At 43.1% G+C, this 22,415-nt stretch overlaps 1 protein-coding gene across 2 annotated transcripts in view; it reads right to left on the bottom strand.

The window, feature by feature from the left end:
- NOD1 (nucleotide binding oligomerization domain containing 1) overlaps positions 1-22,415 on the bottom strand; it is a 30,392-nt gene that overhangs the window by 1,484 nt on the left and 6,493 nt on the right. The window contains exons 2-11 of one of the 2 annotated variants that reach the window (XM_086742776.1): positions 20,512-20,850; positions 18,442-18,616; positions 12,591-14,394; positions 10,526-10,609; positions 9,333-9,416; positions 7,691-7,774; positions 5,555-5,638; positions 3,343-3,426; positions 2,478-2,561; positions 340-423 (exon numbers count right to left, since the gene is read on the bottom strand). In XM_086742776.1, the coding sequence (XP_086598902.1) occupies positions 340-423; positions 2,478-2,561; positions 3,343-3,426; positions 5,555-5,638; positions 7,691-7,774; positions 9,333-9,416; positions 10,526-10,609; positions 12,591-14,394; positions 18,442-18,616; positions 20,512-20,727 (2,783 nt within the window). In that variant the 5' untranslated portion in view covers positions 20,728-20,850. The remainder of the gene's footprint in view (positions 1-339; positions 424-2,477; positions 2,562-3,342; positions 3,427-5,554; positions 5,639-7,690; positions 7,775-9,332; positions 9,417-10,525; positions 10,610-12,590; positions 14,395-18,441; positions 18,617-20,511; positions 20,851-22,415) is intronic. The other variant, XM_086742777.1, reaches the window with a different exon arrangement.

Here is a 22,415-nt window from a genome sequence, read left to right as displayed (position 1 = left end):
TGAAATTTAGCTCCTGAAAAGCATGAACATGTTCAGCAGTTTAAAAATAAATCGAGACAAGCAAAACTTGGTCTATAGATTTAGGCCCCAGTTCTGCAAATCAGTGGTACAGACAGATGTGAACTGACCAACTTGCTTGACATTCGTAACGCACAGGGAAATGTTTCAATAACAGAGGCTTTTTACCTGTTTGAAAGCCACAGCTGAAACTACAACTCCTACATACAAACTACAACTCACATAAACTCGCTCTGAATTAAGCTGGGAAGTAGTAATGCCAGAAGTGTTTTAAAGTGAAAGAAAGTTTACGAAGTGAGCCTTTGAGGAAGGGATCTTTACCAGACTTCTTTTATAGCTGTGTTCTCCTTGAGAGCTTCGCTGAGGTACTTCACTCCTTTGGCTGTAATTTGATTCTGGATAAGCCTAAAAAGAAAGCACTTCACATCAAACGAACAGGCAAAGGGATCTACAGCACATGCACAACCTACGCTCAGCTTGACATCAAGGAGCAAAACTGTTTGCCACAAGAAGATGGTTGTGATTTCTATCTGTGAGGGTGGTACACAGTATTGGTCAAATGTCCTACATGCACTTTCAGAAACAGCCTGGAGTCTCTTCCTTTTAATCTTGCATGTAGTTGCACTCTGGAGATACCGAGCTTGATTACACAGCTGACAAATTTCTGCTAAGAACTGTTTACTACTGGTATGGATTGTGATATTTGGAGTCTTTGAGACACACTAACCTCTTAGCTCTGTTTTCTTATTAAGAACACTGTGAGATATTTTTAAGTGATGTACAGAAAATTCTGAGTACAGAACCTGTGTAGGCCTAGTGTTTTAGAAGTTATTATCTAGAGGTTGCCAAATCCTCCTTGTTTATCAGACCAGCAAGATCTTTGACAAATAAGGCATTGAATTTGACTCTGGTATGAGCAGGTGCAAGTCTCAGTGAAGCCACCTTAGCAGCTATAAGGTATGTCTCATCTGAGCTGAGGCAAAAAAAAATTATGCAAAAGATCCTCAAGTAGCACAACTGATGAAGCAGTAGTTAACTCTCATTAACCACTATAGACCATCCCCTAGCTGAAAACAAAGCGCCCCTCATCTTCAGGAGTATAAAAACACTCATCAGCCTAGCCTAATTCAGTACTTAGCTGTCAGTCTACCATGGCGTGCCCCATAGCTGTACCATTCCATGTGACCGGCTGCATGAATCCCACAGGATTCAGGATGAAGCTCAAAATTGGAATGAATTGAACGATCTCTTAGGGAGGAGGGAAGGAAGGAAGCAGGAAGGCATTCCCATTAAAGGACTTTTCCACTTGGTAAATCAATCAAAATGCAAAGGGCTCCAGTAGATTCTTTCAGCTACTGGAAAAACACTTTAATTCTGCCTCAGGTTCATCTGTCTATACAGGTCACTACCTTTTGGAGGTATCCACTGGTGTAACCAACAAAGTAGGATATAAATTTGTCTACTGGCAGAAACCCTTGGACAATACCGAGCCATGGCAAAGACATATCTAGATTATTATGCCCATTTTGGATGGGGAAAGTTTTATGATGAATTCAAACCAAACTGCTCAGTGAAGCATATCTGCAGCTGTGTGCAAAGAAATCAAGCCCTCTCCCCGCTTTTTATTTTCAGGGTGATGGGCACCAGAGCCTCTACTGCTTTCAAAAGAAGTTACAAGTACTTGGCACTTCTGACAACCAGCATGCTTCCTAAGGGACAGGAACTAAGATTAATACAGGGAATATTAGAGTGTGGTCAGCAAAGTCTTTGTAAAGCTTGGGACTCCATTTATTATGTTCTCTTAATCACTTGGAATAAATGGATGGCTATTTGTTTCACAGCCCACATCTGCCCAACCCCATCCATGGACAAATTCTTGTGACCCTCTGGATTAGAACAGCCCATGCTGTGTTTTCTTAGAAGTTTAACAAGTCTCTTTGTGATTGCTAGGAAAAATCTCTAGCTTCCCGGGAATTTAGGTCTTATAGATGGGTGTCTTGCATGAGTGAAAGTGCTAGCCTGAGGAGAAAATATCAGGCAAATGGGACAGGTATTTAAGCATCTGTCATGTAGGTTCTTGTTTGAAGAGTAAGAGTTGAGCTTGCTGCTTTCATAGTGCAATGATAAATAGTAAGAATCATAACAAGGTTATTCTAGTCTAGCTGTCTGCTTGTATTTTTTTTTTTAAACTTTTGTGTTTGCAGCCAGTACTGTTCCCCTAAGGAGAGATGAAATCAAAGTTACCAGGACACACAAACAGCTTAAACTTTTCCCTGTATGAAAGCAAGTTCAAAACGCTACACAGCAGCATTATTAACTTTCCATTAGAACTGTCTACAACCAGTCAGCTGCATCTCGCCCATGCACAGAAAGCTTACTGTGACCTACATAGACTTGGAAGGTGAAGCTTTAATGCAGTGACTGCCAAAGAGTCTGTGCCTCTGTGGAATGTAACTCACCATAAATGCACCAGTTTCTTGTTGACCTTCAGCATCTCTGCAAAACTCATTGCTGCCTCATCATCCAGCTCGTTTTTAGTCAACCTAAGTGGGAGAGAAAAAGTTCACGTAGGATGTTATCATTGTTTTTCAGCCCCCTGTTTTTCCAGCTTGTCTGTGACTTAGCTTTAGACAGCCAAAGGGGGATGTGCTGTTCCTGCCCTAAGCAATTTCTAAAGGCTGGACAGAAAAAGATACTGAAGAGGAGCCCTGGAGGTAAAAGAGACAAGAGCATCAGATCTTTATTTGTCAGAGCAATGTTCTAATGACACTTTCTCATGATGTTTTAGTGTCTAAAAGGTGGATAAGGTGTAGTAGAAAAAGGCAGAGATGCAGAGACAACACTGAAGAGATACAAAAACAGAGGACAAAAAACTTGACTTCAGATGATGGAAGTGAGATAAGATGGGGAAAGCAAGATGGAGGGAGCAAAGCGAAGCATGACATTGGGACATTGGAATAATAGAATGGTTAGGGTTGGAAGGGACCTTTAAAGGACATCTAGTATAACCCCTCTGCAAGGAGCAGGGACATCTCCAACCAGATCAGGTTGCTCAGAACCTCATCCAACCTGGCCTTGAATGTTTCCAGGGATGGGGCTTCCACCACCTCTCTGGGCTAAAGGACACATGCTGCTGATCTATTACGCATATCTGCATTCTTCCAAAGGGGTATATGTTATAGCTTGCTGGTAGTGAAAACATAGGGGATCAGGGGAGGGAGAGAAGGAGGAGGGGAGAGTAGAAGAAGGTAATGAAATTGGAGGAAATAAAATTAGGCTGCAGCTTTCTCCGGAGAAAGAGAAGTAGACCACACTGTCAATTACCAGAATATTTTCACAGAGTTGTTGTGTTGCATAGCTTCAGCAATACTTTTGCCTCCCTCTGTTGTGATGCCATTGAATGCAAGACTGTGAAGTAAAGATACAAATGTTTAAGAAACAGCCAGCATCACTTGGCCCTCCCACCCCCAAATACAAGCAAATACCCTGGATGATCTGTTTCCCAGTTGGACAGTTCAGCATTTGGGTGTTTCAAAGGCTCAGATACTCTGCAAACCAGTAAGTCCTTACGACTTTTACAAGTGAGAATAGTTCACAGGCTGCAGCTTGAGTGCAGGCCTATCATACAGGCCATAAGATTTGCTGCCAGTTGAGTTGAACTCTTGGGACTCACAGCAGAGTTGCACCCAGTGATTTTGAGAGTCAAGGCTTGTAACAAGGACAAAGAATTGTGCTTAGCAGTCCACAGGTTTTTACATGCATTGGTCATCCCAAGTCCCTGTACAAACTGGGCACTTTGTCCTTTAAGTCCTTCAGATGCCTGAATACGTCATTCTTCTTCCAAACAAAACACCTTCTGTTGTGTATGGAGAGATGAGCTTGTAAATGCATGCTTTCCATTACATATACCACAAACATTTCTTAGTCTGTCCTTCATTCTTTGAATAGACATTGGCAAAATGATCCAGTTAAAGTTATGCTCCAGGCTTTGAGAGTTCAAAAAGCATTTCCCCTCTCAAAAGCCACATCAGAGCCTGAAAAAAATGAAAGGTCTCAAAAAAAGGTAGAAAGGGGGATCAAGTAAGGGAATGGCACAAATATGTGTTAGCACGAGTCCCTCTGAGCTTCAGCTGGAACTAGATATTCCCAGTCCGTCATGACTGGGCCTAAAAATGGTGAATATGCTGAAGTAAAGTGATGTAGTAGGGACTGTCTTCCCTTAATCTTCACAAAAAGCTACCACCGGTGCTAATTATGAATTCAAATCATGAAGCAAGATTAACCAGTGGAAAATGAGAAATGAACCCAAGTGCAAGTACACTGCAGAGCAGAAGATTCACCTTGCACGTGTGCCAGCAAAACCTAGCCCTAGCCAGCACAGTTACTCCTTACTTTTGCAAGCACATTCATCAGCATATTTGTTCCTGAGAATCCCAGGTGTAACCCAGCTCTGATTCAGGTTAAAAATATTTTCTTTCAAGTCTGATGCGTCTGGATTAATTCTGCAATTATGGGAAGATGGCTATTTCAGATAGCTTTTAAGTTTAAATGTATCTAGGCCACTGCACCTGTTCAGCTTTTAATTTTTTAAGCCCAGCTATCTATACGCAAGAAGGAGTCCAAGGCACCAGCTCTAAAATCTCTGGATCTAAAGTGGCAGCAACAAGCTCTCCAGAGATCTCTGAACTCCCCGAGTACCGTCTTCCTAAAGAAACTGGTGCCATGTGCCACCTTGTGGGGAAGCCCTGTCTGCTCCCTTACTGCGGAGGCCAGTGCAACTGGGAGATAAATCGCAAGGATCACCATGAACCCAGTGCTCTGGCTGTGGAGGGACTCCAAAACAGCAGCAGCCACAATATGTACCTTTAAATCCCTAGCCAGCATTTGAAAGCCTCGCAGGGGATGGGCTGTTCTACACTGCTGGCTTATTCCCGTGCTGTGCTAGCAACTTCACCCATGCTGGGGCTTCCAGAGGCTAGTTTGAGATCAATCACTGAACTCCAGTGAGAACTACATCTCATTAGCACTGAATGTTTGGTGTCATAGCTCCACTTGAAGTACAGGATGGGCTTGAGTTTAAGAACGCCTCAGTCCCTACCCAAAGAGTTTATTGCCTAAAATTTACTGTGGTAAAAGCTGCTGTACCTTCGCAACAGAAACTGTTAACACTGAGCTCACTGGGATTCTGATTCTGTGACAGTCGGTGCATCCTTCTGCTAGTGCTGCCAGATCAAAATGGCACCCACTGACCATGTGGTTTCACAAATGCCAGTAACTCTGTGCAGCATGAGGGGAGGAGGTGGAGATAGAGGAGAGGATGCCAGCCCTGCAATATTTTTAACTTGCTTAATGGCTGTACAGGGCTTTTTAATTCAATCTGGCCCCTTGCTTGCACCAGGAGCCTGTTGGTTACACAGTGAAGGCTGTAATACCAGATGGCGTTCCAAGCTAATGCTTGGTGGGAAGAGTCATTGCTTCAAAGCACGATGGGAAAGCCAGCACTATGCCAAGCTGCCTGGCCTCACTGGTGTTTTACCTCACGTTTGTTAACGTGGGGTGGTTCCTCAGGGCCTCTGCAAAGGCTTTCGCTCCTTCGTCTCCAACTTGATTACCCCACATCCTGGTGAAGAGAAGAAACCAGGACATATCAGGTGTGCTGCCCTACTGCCCCTCAGCATTGCATTCTCCCTTTTTCTCTTTCCTCCCCTCCCTCTCGATTACTCACAGTCTTTCAGGCTTGTGAGAAACCTGGCAGGTACCCTCCTCGCTGAGCCAGGCATGTTCCAGTCCCTGCACACCGCACCATCAGCCGCCGCTGACTCACCAGTCCCCTAAGGCCACATCACGCAAGCAGCTCTAGGAGACAGCCTGCTGCAGCAGGAGTGCTTCTGGGATCACCTTGCTGCACCGGGCAAACCCTCTGCAGCCCTGTACCCTTATTGGGTAAAGGAGTCTTGTGGTCCTGTACAGTAAGCGGCCACAAGAAATACACCAAGTCCTAAATCCGATCATTTCCTTGCTCTGCATTTCCTCACCATACTCCTGCTGCAGTTTTCCTGTTACCTGTTGGGCACAGACTGGCCTTTATACAGCGCAAAGTACAGGTCCTGGGAAAGACTCCTCAGATGCATCACTGCACAGGAACCCACACCCAAATGGGTGACCTTCTGAACTGAACTGCTCTACAAGCTCTCTCTCCTTCGGAATAGTCTTGGCAATACGGTTACAATTCCTTCCAGGTGATATCTCCTCTCTCTCCAGTTCCCAAGAGAAAGATCAAAATCTCACAGGGACTGTATGACTCTGGGCTCTTCCACACCTTTGTAAGGAATAGTATTTCAATGGCAAAACAACCCTTGATAACACAAAGGGTTAAGAAAAGGTAATGCAGTAAAAGCTGCAGAGATTTGATCAACATTTAATAGCAGAATCTGCTCAAATCTTTTCTATGCCAATGAACTACTTTGAAAATTCACCCTGTATTATGAGGCCTGAAAGCGCCTCTGCTGAGGTATGAGGTTTTTTTTACAGGGATCATGGCTTGATGACTCAGAGCCACACTCAGCTTGATGGGTAATTAGCTGGCAGCTCTTTTAAAATCAATTGAGCTTTGTGGTATCTAAACACATCCACTTCCAGTAAGTTCCCTAGAATTTCCTCATCATCAGTCCCAATACAGTTTGTTATGTAAATGTTGAATATATCTGTTTAAATATTTCTGTTCAAGCTATCCTAAATCCATTTGGAGTGATTATTTCCTTCACAGGACAAAAGAGGAGTCCTTCACTGAAATTATAGCAAGTACAGCACAGCAGACCCAGCTGTATGACAATGGAAGTGTGTGTGCTGTAGACTGTACTTGTGAGATGTTGTAGAACAACAAAATTAAAGGCCAAAAATCTGATTGTTCAAATCTGATTTTCATATTTAAGGGTTGTTTTTATATTTAAGGGATATTTACAGTGGCCAAACAGAGGTTTTAATTCCATGTGTTCAAGTATTAGATTCTGAGACAAATGTTCTCCTGTACAGTGCAAGGAAAAATTGGGATTTGCCGGGGTGGGGTGGCGGGGAATAAAAAATAAAACCCTCAAGTCTATGATCTGAGAAAGAGGACAGCGACTAAAGGTTTAGAGTACATTCAGACCTCTCTCCAATAATAGCAGACTCTCCAGTTTGGGACACAATAGAGAGAAAAATGATGGGAATTCCTTTTTCTTCTCCCAGCTCGCCACTTTATGAGGACTTGATGCAGAAGGTTTAACAATTACAACAATGACACACAATAACTATGTACACTGCCAATAGTCATAAAACCACCCAGACTTTTGAAAATGACCAAATATCTCTAAAACAGCTGTGTTGCCATAAGGAAAGTAGTTATCTTTACATACTGTCTGCTTGTTAGTTTGTCTCTCCTTTAAGGTTCTGTCAGGGTAAAAAAAAAACAAAACCAAACATTGTATGAACTGGAGAACAATAAAGCAGCCTTCCTCTTCCCTGTGAGTAGAAAATGTGGCTATGCTTCTGCACCCGTTTGTTCTAATGCAGCCGTGGCAGGAGAGGAATACCAGAAGGAAAGAAGGCAAGAATGAAACAAGGAATCCTAAGGGGTTTACAGGTGCCCTCCCAAGATAAAGCCCTGAGCTCTGCTCCTTAGCACTGAACTTACCCAATTTCAAACATTGTCTTGCTCTTCTGGATGGCCTGGGCAAGGCACTTCCCTCCTTCGCTAGTTATTTTGTTTGCTCCTATTCTGCACAAAATACATGAATTGATGAGGTACATCATTTACAACTGTACAGCTACTAGAACAACAGCTCATTAAGCAATACAAGTATTTAAGGCTATTTAACTCTGGAGGCTAGCTACAGTTATCAAAGATTAACCTAGAGTAAGAAAGTACTGCAGGCGTTTGACCTTTGATTAAAATACATCATTTTCTGTTGTCTTTTACATATTTTGCATGTCAGCCCTCCAAATCAGAAGTATTACTCTAGAGTCTTGGGTTCGGTGCTCAGTATGTGAGAAATGAGCTTTAGGAACTGATCCTCAAGACAAGGACTCCTGCCTAGTTTTTAATACATGTGTATAATATCAGCAGTTGCTACAGAGTACATGAATTACACGCAGTATGTTTCATGATGCCACAGGGAACAGAGTATTTCCTGGTTGTGTGGCTCCAGAGGAGACTGCAGCTGATAAGCACAGTTTGTGATAATTTCAAGTCTTTCTGTGCTGAGCATGGGCTATAGGTAGTGGCATAGGGCAGCACAGCAGAAAATGTCTCTCGCTGGCACTCTACAGAAGACCTTTTCTTTTTTTTTGGCCTATGTGGAGACATCGAATGGCTGAAGTTCAAGGAAGAGATAAGTCTCAATTGCATATACACTGATGTAAAGAAAAACCAAACTCAAAAACCCCTCAACCCACTACATTTACGTAAAGTAAAACTAGCTGGTTTGACTGACTTCAGGCACATGAATAGGCACCCTATCTCAAAATAATCTCTGGGGTTACTACGCACCCTGAAAGTAACCATCTTCTAACAGGCTTTTTTGTGAAAGTTAGATTAAATAAGCAAAGCACTGTGTCAAAGCAGTGAAAGAACCAAAGTCCTCTTGGGTTTCTGCAAATATTTCAAGTGGGAAGGATGTGGCTAGTGTGGGGTTTTAGAACAAATTAGTGGTAGAACAAGGGCTAGAACCCTAGAGTCCCTGGCTGCCGGCTGCTACATTCATACCAACAGCTGACATTGCTGTAGTCACCTCTATTTTCTGCTATGGTCACAATTAAACCATTGGTTAATGATCTACCTTTATGTCAAACCAGTGTTGTGCATGGCCAGACATTCTTATCTGGGGAAGTTCCAGGAATTAAAGGGAACAACTCACCAAGTGGATTTGGGGAATTCCAGAGTTGAGGTATGACACCAGCACAGCCTGACTCCAATGGCCGATAAAAGAGGACATATAAAGGAGCATGGTACTAAATCCAAGTGAATTTGCCTATTGCAAGGGGCAGCAAGGTTCATGCACCATTTAACCCGCACTCAGGTGCTCTGACTGGATTTAGGTAAAGAACAGGTCTCATACTCTCCTTTTGCTTACTTCTATTTTCCAGTAAAGACTAGGAAACTTCAAGAGTTTCACCTGCTGCCATTCACTCATAGACTACTGTAAAAGAATATGCAACTGCAATCTAAGTTATATTTTCTTTGAAACACAAATTTGTCTTTTTTCTACCCTCCCTCCCATTTCAAGTTGCTTTACCTTAATTAGGATACTGTAGAAAGGAAAAAAAATCCAACATACTTAACATATTCAAGGCTTGAACACTCTTCAATTAGTTTTGCAACGTATTTGGCTCCAACATCAGTGATTTGATTATTGTATAAGCTTAAAGAAAAATCACATTGGTAAAACAGGTTATTCCTGCTGTTACTTTAATATTTACAGCCTGAATGTTTTATAATGCACACATAGCATCTAATTTTTTGTATGGCTTTGTACACATTCACAGTTGCTTGCATTTCTATTTTGATATACAATTCATAATGTAAAGGGCTAGATATAAAATACAAGGAGACCAGACTGTAAATCATGGGAAAATATTAATATAATTTTTTTAATAAATTGTCTCCCCAAGCAAACAAAGCTTCCCTTTATTCCTGTGTTAGTACAGAAATAATATTGCCAGAAGAGAACTCAGAAGAGAAAACATCAGAAGAATGTATTTTTGGACTTTTAAAAGTCATAAAATCCCCTTGCAAATATTACTGAAGATCAGATACCTGACCAGATGTACTTACATTAGGGCACTAGAGGAAGGAGGAAATTCTTGGTATTCATGTTCACGTATCAAAAAGTAATTTTTAGGTAGCTACTTAACCAAGAGCAGGAAGTCAGAGCTAACATGCCTTCCAGCTCCAACTTGATTAAGAACTAATTAAGGTCTTAAAGAAATTGGTACCATGAACATGACACTTGAAACTGTATGTCTCTGATATTAGTCTCTACGAAGCTGTATCTGCTTTGCATAGTTGAAATAAATCAGTTTACAGCAAAGAAAACAGGAGGCTCTAGTTATAAAGCGCAAACAGTCTTGCTCATGGTCTCTCCCTCCTCCTCCACCCAGCTAGTAGAAGGCTTTACGGATATAACTAGCATTTTACACCTAAAGTTTGCTAAAACTAGCAAACTATAAAACAGTTCAGTAACCTGACAGTGGTCTGCACTGTGTTATAGAAGGGCTTGATGCCAGTGGAGGCCACCCTGTGAGGTAGTGTAGTGGGAGAGGAAGCTGTGGTCCTTTTCCCAGTGAACTGCTACAGGACAGCAGCTGAATAATTTCTGACACAAAACGCTGCTTTGCTGCTTTGTTTATGTTCAGTAAATGAGGAGGTAACTGTGGTTTCTACCTCAGCTTTGCTGTGTCAGTATTGTCAGCATTGTGGTTTTATTTTCTAGTATCAATATCTAGTGTTTTGCTCCCAATTGGTACGTACCCCAAGAAAGTCACAATTTGGTACTTGGAGAGTTCTTCATACAAGATCTTTACTCCATGATCTGTGACCTGATTTACACTGAGTCTGGAATGAAGGGAAAGAAAAGAAAGTTTGACTTAATACAGATTGCAAGCGTTCATCACCCATGAGTTAACGAATGACTGGAGGTCTATGCATTTTCCTCTGATATTTTAGCAGGTTCTTATGCTGCATATTAAAAGCCATTAAGGGAAACGTGAGCTCAGTTTCATATGGTTCACTTCAAAAACAATAGAAAACAAAAAGCCCCAAATCTCCAAGGTAATGCTCTGGAAGCTGTCCATAGGACTGAAAACAATAAAATGTAGTAAGTCAGAAAACAGAGACAAACACCTCACCCTTCTCCCGTGCTTACTATGATTGCAGGAAGAAATTCTGCTTAACATGCTAGTAAAAACAAGCTTTCCAAACTACTCTTCTTGCAGCCTTCTCTCTGAGCACCCACTGAAAGCCAGGCATCTTGAAAGTCACAACACATTCAGGCTCCACTGAATAATGGTTGTGAAAAGCCCTGGCCAGGAAATAGAACTGCAGTCCCATGGGTGCGCTAGATGTTTCTAATTTTGTTGTCCCGATTAGATATGAAACAAATCAATGTCAGTCATTCACAGAATAAAAATACTTCCTTTCACAGTTGTTTTGGGGTTTTGGAGGGTTGTTTGGTTGGTTGGTTTGTTTTGGTTTGGTTTTTTTAACTTCTCAAGCTTTTTCACCTTGCCTAAATGGACAGGTTCCTGTGAAGCATTCCAGTTCTGACGAATCACATGTTCTGAGCAAAGTTGTCCCTGTGAAAACATTTTGACCAGCTTTAGTTTCTACACAAACTCTGAAGCTGAACATTCACTGCTGAGAGTCTCTTATCACCAACAGCCTCCCTGGCTCTTGCTTGGTCACTTTGGAATGCACTAGCACATAGAAGAAATCAGAGCCAGTTTCTACAGATCAGAACAGTCTGCTTCTTTGAAAGGGATGGTTAAGCTGTTAGAAACAACACTTCCTGACCTGCAGAAACTGGTCATTAGAAATCAAAGTCCTAACATCAGAACAACCATAAAGTCAAAAAGGCAAACTAACAGACTGGTTTGGAGCTGGGGATGGTGTTAAGAACACACTGTGTATGGCACGATCATATGATGAGGACAAAGAATGAAAGTATGTGCTTTTCTTCTTTGTTTTGTCTTACATACTTATGCATTTGCCCCCCAAGTTTCCTTATGGCTTTCTCTTGGCAGGTCAGTTGATTTGCAACTAACTGGAAACAACAAGTACCACTTGCTTTGATTTAGTCCTAGGGGAAAACAAGGCAGAGCACAGCCAACCAGAAGGAATAAATCCATTTATATTAAAAAAAAATTCTCATGAGGCTGGTTTTCTGCACCTAAATGTTTGGTATAAGGTATAGCTAGATGGCACAACCTCAAAGGACTAGAGGTGGAACAATCTGCCCTGTGATGTTAGAGGTGGAGTTAGTTCTCCCTGATCACATCTAGCCATGTCCTCCCTCCACATCATCTCAGGGAAACACCAGACCTGAAGACTTCACCTAGATCCTTGCTTGGAGTACTACATGTCAGCTTTTGTTCTGCGAAAGCCAGACATCTTGGCAGAATGTAAAAACAAGAAATTCAGAGCTTTTGATCAAGGGTTATTGTGAACAGCAGATCCTCTCTTACTCTGTATGAACAAGGGCAGAGATAGGCTCAGGCAATCTTCAAATAATGGAGCTGTTTCCTTTCTTTTCCCTTAAGCACTTTCTCCCATAAAAACCCTCTTTTGAGATAAAACAGTTTGAGACAGAGCTAACTAAACCTATAGGTTTTAAGAGTCCAGAAGTTTTGGGTTTCCAAATTCACACCCCATCCCTGCTCCTGTGACTGAACGAACAAAGATTTCAGAAGATATGAAACTAATTTCCAGCAGCAGTAAGAACCCTCATCTTTCTCCACATTCAATATCAATTCCTCTAGCCCAGCAGTTTGTGGAATAAACCAAGGATAAGCAAGGACCTGCTTGCACAGATGCCTACCTGATCACTGCAAGCTTGCTGAAACAAGGTAGCAGCTGTTTTACTCCATAGTCATTGATGTTGTTGTTGTCCAAATCCAGAGCCAGGCGCTTTTGAAAGTGATGCACGACAAAGGAAATAGCACTGCAGTCAGCAGAGTAGGCATTGCAGTATGTGAGCTTGATGTAATTGGCATGCAAGTGTTTAGCAGCCAGCTTCCCCACTTTCTCACTCTGAGTCTCGTAAAGGCACCTCAGCATCCAAACAAAGTTGGGCTGGACCTGGATCTGACTGTAGTTTGGAAATCTGGACCGAGTGAGGCCTTTCAGGTGGAATTTCATGCTCTCCCCAAGGTATGTGATGAGTGTCTTTCTCTTCCTTTTAATAACCGCAGGCAAAACTAAATGTCTGAAAAGCTTCTGCTTTGACCTAGAAAGCAGGCCACAAAGAAACAGGTTGGTAAAATGAAAGTGTTCATTATTTCGGAAAGGATCCTCCCCTGACAGTTGCTTCTTCAACCAAGGAAAACGAAGGCAAGTAGGCTGTGCAGTCTCAGTGGAAGAACATTCATTGAAAAACTGAAGTAACTCCTTGGCGCCCACTTTCTCCTCAATAACCAGGAACAAAGCTGTGAAAAAAGACTGAAGGGTTAAGTGCAAGAACTCATAAGTGGACTGACTGTCACAGCCACTGTAACCTTTAACTGTCCTGAGAAAGCCCAATTGCAAGTCTTCTTCAGAGATGTTCGCTGACGAGACCTCCTCCTGCTCAAAGATAAAGAAAGAGTTCTCCATCCCTTTGTATGCCATTTTACCCAAAGCTAGAAGAGTTTTCTTTCTTGATTTGAACATCTCTGCTTGGCTCCTGACATTATTATTCAGGAAACTTGTTTTCAGAGATCGGTTCAGATGGACTTCAATCATGAGCAAAAACACATCTGTCAGTGTAACAGAACAGTCTGGAAGCTCGTGGCTGTCAAACATGGAATGGAAGTGTTCATAGCATTTAAAGATAATCCAGCAAAATAAAGGCACTGAACACAAACCGCAGAGATTGGGGTTAGCTTCCAACTGGTTCAATACCAGTGTTCGTTGCCCCTCATCTTTGAAAAACAAGGCAGTGTATTCGTTCAGGTTATTGCTGGAGAAACCACGGAGCAACACTTTCTTTCTAATGATGTTTCTTTGGATCTCAGTTCCTGTCCTTGCTGTAAGAATTTTCTTGGATCCCTTAAGAAGCTTTCCCCTGAGAAGGCTTACCAGCAGCACCAAGGGGTGGACGGGTTCATCGGGCGAACACATTTCAGGAACACTACTGAGATCAAAGTTGGAATAGATCTCATCAAAGCCATCAAATGTGAAAAGAACTGTATGAGGGAATTGCAAGATGTGATGGAACACCTCTGTGGGGTCCTGGTCTGGGTAGCAATTATATTTGAAGAGTAGGTCTTTCAAACATATGGCTTCATCTTCCTTAAAGCAACTAAACATCCTACATCGGAAACGGAAGAAAAACTTGGCCCCTATGTCCAATTCTTTTCTGGCCCAAAGGCTTTGTATCTTTTGCAGCAAGATGGATTTTCCAATTCCTGCATCACCAAAGACATAAATAGTCTCTCCATCTTCATTAATTAGCCCAACTGCATCATCAAAAAGGGCTTCTAATTGACACACTTTGCCTAGACTGTCATTGGTAAAACTGACCAGCTCCATAATACTGTTAGAGTAGATTTCTTCAAGCAGCATCTCTTCCCTCTGAGCGTATGACATAACAAACTTGGAGTCTCGTCCCAGTTCATATCTGAGTTTCTGGCAATACCTGCTAACTAAAAAGACAGTGGACTATTATTAAAAAAACTGTTATTACAAAGCTTATGTATACAACCACCCATCTAATGATGGGTGGCACACGAGCACACGAGCAGGGCTACGACCTCGTTGGCATCACGGAGACATGGTGGGATGACACATATGACTGGAGCATCAACATGGAAGGGTATAGGCTTTTTAGAAAAGACAGGAAGGGGAGACGAGGAGGGGGTGTCACTCTCTACGTCAGCAACCGGCTGGAGTGTATGGAGCTCCGCCTGGGGATGGAGGAGGAGCTGACAGAGAGCTTATGGGTCAAGATTAGAGGATGGGGACGGACAGGGAACGTTACGGTGGGGGTCTGTTACAGGCCGCCTGGCCAGGAGAACAGAGCAGATGAAGTGCTCTATAGGCAGATAGGAGCAGCCTCACGGTCACAGGCCCTGGTTCTCATGGGGGACTTCAACCACCCTGACATCTGTTGGAGAGACAACATGGCAGGGCACAGGCAGTCCAGGAGGTTCCTGGAATGCGTGGATGACAACTTCCTCCTGCAGGCGATAGAGGAGCTGACAAGGAGGGGTGCCATGCTCGACCTTGTGCTCACCAACAGGGAGGGGCTGGTGGGGGACGTGAAACTAAAGGACAGCCTTGGCTACAGCGACCATGACATGGTGGAGTTCAAGATCCACGGGGCAGCAAGGAAACTACATGGCAAGCTCTCTGCCCTAGACTTCAGGAAGGCGGACTTCGGCCTCTTCAGGGACCTGATGGGCCAAGTGCCATGGGAGGTGGCCCTGGAGGGAAGAGGGGCCCAGGAAAGTTGGTCTATATTCAAGGAGCACCTCCTCCAAGCTCAGCAGAGGTGCATCCCGATGAAAAACAAGCCGGGCAAAAAGGCCAGGAGGCCGGCGTGGATGAGCAAGGAGCTCCTGGACCAACTGAAAGTAAAAAAGGAAGCCTATAGAGGGTGGAAGTGGGGACAGGTAGCCTGGGAGGACTACAAAGAGGCTGCGCGAGTGGCCAGGGATAAGGTAAGGAAGGCCAAAGCCCTGGCAGAACTGAATCTGGCCAGGGATATAAAATGCAACAAGAAGAGCTTTTATAGGTACGTAGGGGACAAAAGAAAGTCCAGGGAAAATGTAGGCCCCCTCCAGAAGGGAACTGGTGTCCTGGTTACCCAGGACATGGAGAAGGCTGAGGTTCTCAATGACTTTTTTGCCTCAGTCTTCACCGACAAGAGTTCCTGTCCCACCGCCCAAGCTGTAGAAGGTGCAAGCAGGGACTGCGAGAATGAAGAACCGCCCATTGTACTCGAAGAGCAGGTTCGGGATCATCTGAGGAACCTAAAGGTGCACAAGTCCATGGGACCTGATGAGATCCATCCGCGGGTCCTGAGGGAACTGGCAGATGAAGTTGCCAAGCCACTGGCTATCGTATTTGAGAAGTCATGATGGTCTGGTGAGGTCCGCGATGACTGGAAGAGAGGGAACATAACCCCCATTTTTAAAAAGGGGAATAAGGAAGACCCAGGTAACTACAGGCTGGTCAGCCTCACCTCTGTGCCTGGCAAGGTCATGGAGCAGATTCTCCTGGAAACCATGCTAAGGCACATGGAGAGCAAGGAGGTGGTTGGTGACAGCCAACATGGCTTCACCAAGGGCAGATCGTGCCTGACCAATTTGGTGGCCTTCTATGACGGGGTGACGGCATCGGTGGACAAGGGATGAGCAACTGACATCATCTACCTGGACTTGTGCAAAGCTTTTGACACTGTCCCGCATGACATCCTTCTCTCTAAACTAGAGAGACATGGGTTTGATGGACGGACCACTCGATGGATAAGGAGTTGGCTGGATGGCCGCACTCAGAGAGTGATGGTCAACGGCTCAATGTCCATGTGGAGACCGGTCACGAGTGGCGTCCCTCAGGGGTCCGTGCTGGGCCCGGCCCTGTTCAACATCTTTGTTGGCGACATGGACAGTGGGATAGAGTGCACCCTCAGCAAGTTCGCCGACGACACCAAGTTGTGTGGTGCCATCGACACGCTGGAAGGGAGGAATGCCATCCAGAGGGACCTTGACAGGCTGGAGAGGTGGGCCCGTGCCAACCTCATGAAGTTCAACCAGGCCAAGTGCAAGGTCCTGCACCTGGGTCATGGCAATCCCAGGCACAAATACAGGCTGGGCGGGGAATGGATTGAGAGCAGCCCTGAGGAGAAGGACTTGGGAGTGCTGGTGGATGAGAAGCTCAACATGAGCAGGCAATGTGCCCTTGCGGCCCAGAAGGCCAACCACATCCTGGGCCGCATCAAGAGAAGCGTGGCCAGCAGGTCGAGGGAGGTGATTCTCCCCCTCTACTCTGCCCTGGTGAGACCCCACCTGGAGTACTGTGTCCAGTTCTGGAGCCCCCAGCACAAGAAGGACATGGACCAGTTGGAGAAGGTCCAGAGGAGGGCCACAAAGATGATAAAATGGCTGGAGCACCTCTCCTATGAGGACAGGCTGAGAGAGTTGGGGCTGTTCAGCCTGGAGAAGAGGAGGCTCCGGGGAGACCTGATAGCGGTCTTCCAGTACCTCAAGGGGGCCTTCAAGAAAGATGGGGAAAGGCTGTTTAGTAGGGCCTGTTGCAATAGAACGAGAGGTAATGGTTTTAAAATAGAGGGGGGTAGATTTAGATTAGAAATTAGGAAAAAATTTTTTACGATGCGAGTTATAGAACACTGGAACAGGTTGCCCAGAAAGGTGGTAGAGGCCCCATCCCTGGAAACATTCAAGGCCAGGCTGGATGAGCCTCTGAGCAACCTGATCTAGTCAGGGATGTCCCTGCTCCTTGCAGGGGGGTTGGACTAGATGACCTTTGAAGGTCCCTTCCAACCCTAACCATTCTATGATTCTATGATCTCTTTGTGAACTGAAATGGGGCAATAAACTAAAAAAATTCTTATGTAAAATCGGATCTTCGGCAGATTACTTCTATTTATTTGTGCTGCTATCATCGTTCTCCTGGGAAATTCAGGTGCTAATGAAAGCGGTAACGTGTGAGTCATCATTTCTTGAAAGCCAGTACTGACACTGCATTGCTTTAAGGGACTGCTATCTTTCAGCTGAGACTGAAAGCCAAGGTCCTGACCTTTTGTTAAAGACTGTTTTACTCTCTGCAAAGACAGAGATTGGTGGTCACTGATTAGCTTTGGCATGTCTTTTCACTATATTTATACTCTACCTGCAATTTCTATCAGGTAGGTGGTTATTCTTTCCTAACTTGATTGTTATTGTAAATAGAAGGCATATGTTTTAGAAACTGGGTGCTAGGCACCTCAAAAGATTCTTTTAAGGTGACAAAAAAAAAAAAAGAAGAGAGTCTCAGTAATTGCGCAACATTGGCTTATGTTTTTATTGCAGCAGAAACTTTACTTCAGGTGGGGGCAAAGTAATTTGTGTATTTATACAGTATCAAAAAACCTCTCAAGAGGAAAACATTTATTTCCGCAATAGTTTAACTCTGACTTTTGGTATAACTCATCATTTAGGATCATAGAATAACTGAGGTTCAAAGGTCTCTAGCCCAATATCCTTCTCAGAACAGGGTCATTTCTGAGATCAGATGAGGTTACTCAGAGCTTTATCTAGTTGGATCTTGAAAACCTCCAAGTGTGGAGACTGCACAGACTCTCTGGGCAACCTGCCTCGTTGCTTGACTGTCCTCACCATGAAATACTGGCTAATCCATTGCCAAAACATCACAGTGTTGCTAATAAATTGTAGTAGAGGCCTAGAAAATACTACAGCTGGCACAAGGTGGTTATGCCATTATGCTACATATCCACAAACAAAAGCAGAAAGAGCGTTTTAGCAAAACAGGATGTAATACATCAACATGACTGTTGTGTTATGCAGTGTGCCTTTTAATTAACTAGCTGCCACTGCTAGCAAGCACAACATGCGCACAATTATTTTCCCCAACTGTGCCTCCCTAGACTCCCTTACTCTCATGTCATCTGGTTAGAGCTTCCTCCACAGCAGAGTAGTTCTCAGGGAAGGGATGTAGATACATGGCCTTACCTGGATCTGTATTTACCACAGGTTTACTACGAATGTTCTCTGAAGGCTCGTAACCTATTTCATCTAGCCAAGGCTGAAGTTCATAGTAAGCATCAGTGACTTTCTGCAGGACACGGATGAAATATTCTGAGACTTCTTCTCCCTTGCTCTGAACCAAGTCTAGAATTTTGCGAACCTGAAAAAACACGACGTGAAAGATAACTGATGCATGGCATTTTATCACAGTTACACTTGTAGACTGCTTTAGGACTGGAACAGGGCACCAAAATAAAAAATGGCGCTTCAAAAACTTGAATTCAAAATTTAGCTCTGAATTTGAACCATCACAAGACTGACTTTCTATTTGTATTTTGATGGTGCAAGAAAGTTGTCTCTGCAACTTAAGGCCTGAACTTGTAGCTAAATTGTATGCTAACCAGAAACAAAATGGATAAATACAATTCCTTAATAGGCAACCCAAAGGATTTCCTCAGCCTTGCTAGGTAGTATATTTTAAATCTGCTGGTTAAAGTAAAAAAGAAAGGGGTGGTTTCTCAGTGCCTTAAATTAATTATCTGGTTTGTAAAGATTCCAGTCACATTTAGATTTACCGCAGGATCCATCCAGGTCCAGGGAGGGGTAGGCAGAATCTCTCTCTGGATCTTAATGCAGATCCAAAAACCAACAACTCTTCCTTTTAACACAGCAGCTCAATTCTGCAGGCTTTCTCTGTGCAATGGACTCCTTGCCTGCAACTATTACTAAAACTAATGGCTAGCAGGCAGCGGCTGGAGCAGTTCAAGACTAAGTGTTACCTCTAAAGGCAAGGCAGAACCTGATCTCTGTGCAACCAGTACAGGGCAACCCTAGTACAAAACTCCCTGCAAGACAGAGCAATCGTTTGGAGGCCTATTTTGAATGTCTGTGTCCTCTTCTTGCTGGAAATGAATTAAGAATGAAGTTCTAAACCAGACAAAGGTTTCTTGAGACTGTGGTCTCTTGTAAGCTTAAATCAGAGTGAGACACATACAGCACAGAAAAAGCATGGTATTTTTTTGACAATTTGTATGCTCTAAAAAGCAATTTTATGCCTTCCAGAGAAGCTCCCACAGAGTCCACTTCAGTTACTATTGTAGCCTGCTCTCTGTATCTGCTTAGACTCCTGATGCACGCCTTCCCCCTCAGCTTTGTTACAACAATCATGTGTATTATGCTGAACAACAAGAAATGGAGATCATCATACAGCGTGCATTTATTCAGCTTTGACCCTGTGCACAGAGTGAGCACTGTGTCACCATTCCCACTTGCCAGCAAGAATTACTATTTTATGAAAATCTCCACTGTTACTGAAGTCCAAGGCCTCTGAATTTTTTATGGTTTGCCTGCCTCTAACCGTGATGTTACTCTGAAGCTGCATGACTGATTGGCCAGGGAAATAGATCAAGAGTTTGTTTTAAGTCATGATGCAAATAGCAACCATGTACATGTGATAATTTTCTCTATCAAAAGACCAGGAAATAATTTTTGCTACTGATGTCCAAAGATGAATGAAAGACCCAGATGTGTCAGGATATACCAATTTTGCATACAAGCTTTTACAATGTAGATAGGTCTTTAAAGAGAAGGGAAGATATGTGCACATGGACAACACACAATCATTGACTTCTAAAATAGTATTTCATTTTTGTCTCTCCTTCTCTAAGACAGGATGACCTGTCCCACAGCATCCTGAAGTAGATTTTCCTTGCAATACTCTGCACAACAATGAAGGCTTACATATAGCGAGCTGCATTCTAATAGTCACTGTGGTCACCTCCTTATCAGAGGACAAAGCTGCAGCTGGGAGAACAGAACAGCAATTATCACCCTGCTCGTTCTTACAGCTGCCAATGGGCATTACAAGTAGTGCCAGCCATACTGGAAAGAGATGTGCTGGAGACACTTGTCCAGAAGGAAGAGGGTGGGGAAACTCCAAAATAACAAAGGTTAGAAAAGACACTAGAGGGAAAATTGACAGATAAGCCCATAAAACCCAGTGGTAAATTGAAAGTAACAAAAAACTTATGCTGGCTAGTGAAATAAAAAGAATACCTTATCTGCTTGAGTTGGAAATTGGACAACAATCTCTGCATCTTCAGTGGAGAAGTAGTCATTCTTAATCAAGTTGTCAATCAAACACTGCGTGTTTCGGATTCTACTGACCAGAAGTTCTCTGTATACCTTCAGCAAAGCAATGAAGGATGGAGGACTTGCTCCCCGAGACTTTTCCGCAGAAGTCTCCAAGTTAGCACAAAGTTGGCCTTCCATAGTTGAGACAGTAAGAAGCTGCTCCGCCTAGCCTCATCTTTGACAAACTGTCCATTTGCAGTGAGAAGTCAGCTTGGAATTAACTTCGGGGAAACGGGCAATCTGTCCTTTGCATTACTGAGCCTGTAAAAAGTAATTGTATAGAACCTCAATTTAAACCTTTTCCTATGCAGATACACCCTGCAATTAGCCATCAAAGAATAGTCCAACCTCTGTGTAACATCATGGCCAACTTTAATAAAGTTTCTTCCTCAGGTACTTCCATTTATTTGTTCAGGTTTTGGAAAAAAAAATACCTACAGCAGGCAGTCTCCCTTCTGTACCAGTACTTCACTGTAGCTTGCCTCAAACACCACCACTGGCATCTGCTCGATTAACTGTCTGTTCTTAGTGCATAATTTAATATTTTTTATTAGCTTTTCATGTTTCAATAGACAAAGCAGGGCATCTGTCCAAACATATCTGGACAAGGAAATAAATAGAATAAAATTATATTTCATAGCAATTAATTCTGAAGCAGGAATTAATTTGTAGTAGCAATTCATTTTGCTTTTTCTTTGTTACGACAACAGACCCTGTATAAATTGTTACCAATATGATAACTGTCCCTGTAAGTGAGGCCCTGTGAACTCTGAGAGAGTTTTAGCTAAACTAGGAAAAAGCGTTTAGCTTCAGGGCACCAGGTTTGAAAGGCAGCAGTGAGACTGTGGGAAAACCACTGATCAGATGGTTCTGTTAAGAAAGCCAAGAGCAAAATGATGCTAACAGTGAAAATGCTGCTGTAGATTTCAGAGCTAATACACCACTTAGGGGCACAGAGCACTTCGTGCCTCCTAAAGCTATTGGTTCAGACAGCGTATAAAACAGGGAAAATATCATTGCATTAGTTTAATTTGGTTCGTCTTCTCAAATTCAAGTAAGTAATCATAAAAAATAAAAATTCATTTTTCAGAATATGTTACAGAAAGGACTGAAATAAGTGATTGTAAATACAGAAGATCCCATCTCTAGTGATTCACGTAAAATATCTGGACCTCTCCTTTAGCAGGAATTGCACAGAATAACTAAATTCACAGACTCTTTCCCCATTTGATGAACTAGGCCTGGAAGATGGCATCACAATTCATATTCATTACTGGACTGGGCACCCAACCCACCTCCATCTTCATAAAGGGAAGACATCGCACACAATACAGCTTGTAATGAAGACATCAGTTTAAAGCCTGTGCAAACACTTAAGCTTGAATGCCTGACCTCAGCCCTTCTACATACCCCTGGAGACACAATGTGATCATTAATTCGGACAGCTACAGGCTCAGGAAACCCTCTCATTACTGTAGAGATGTTGTTTAGAAACCATACTCTTCAGCATAAATGTTCTCTCCTTGTCTTCAAATATATGTGTTGTGTATGCCCTCGTTCTCCATACCAGCTCTTGGGAGCTCTTTCTAGATGGCTATTTATTCCCATTTTTCTTTATAAGGAATAAAGCAGTAAGAATCAGGATCAGACTGCTCTCTGCTGTACTATTAAAGGCTTTTTTTGAACTGCAGTTAATGTACCATATAGCAAGCATGAAGTTATACTGTAACTGCAATTCAACAATAAGTTCATTTAGGTACTATTTAGGTACAAAACTCTTGCACATAAATTTTCCATGCAAAAAGCAGATTTTTTTTTTTTTGCAA

The sequence above is a fragment of the Chlamydotis macqueenii genome, chromosome 2 (genome assembly GCF_036417535.1).
Source record: "Chlamydotis macqueenii isolate bChlMac1 chromosome 2, bChlMac1.mat, whole genome shotgun sequence".
Taxonomy (NCBI): domain Eukaryota; kingdom Metazoa; phylum Chordata; class Aves; order Otidiformes; family Otididae; genus Chlamydotis; species Chlamydotis macqueenii.
This window is presented reverse-complemented; position numbering and strand designations above follow the sequence as displayed.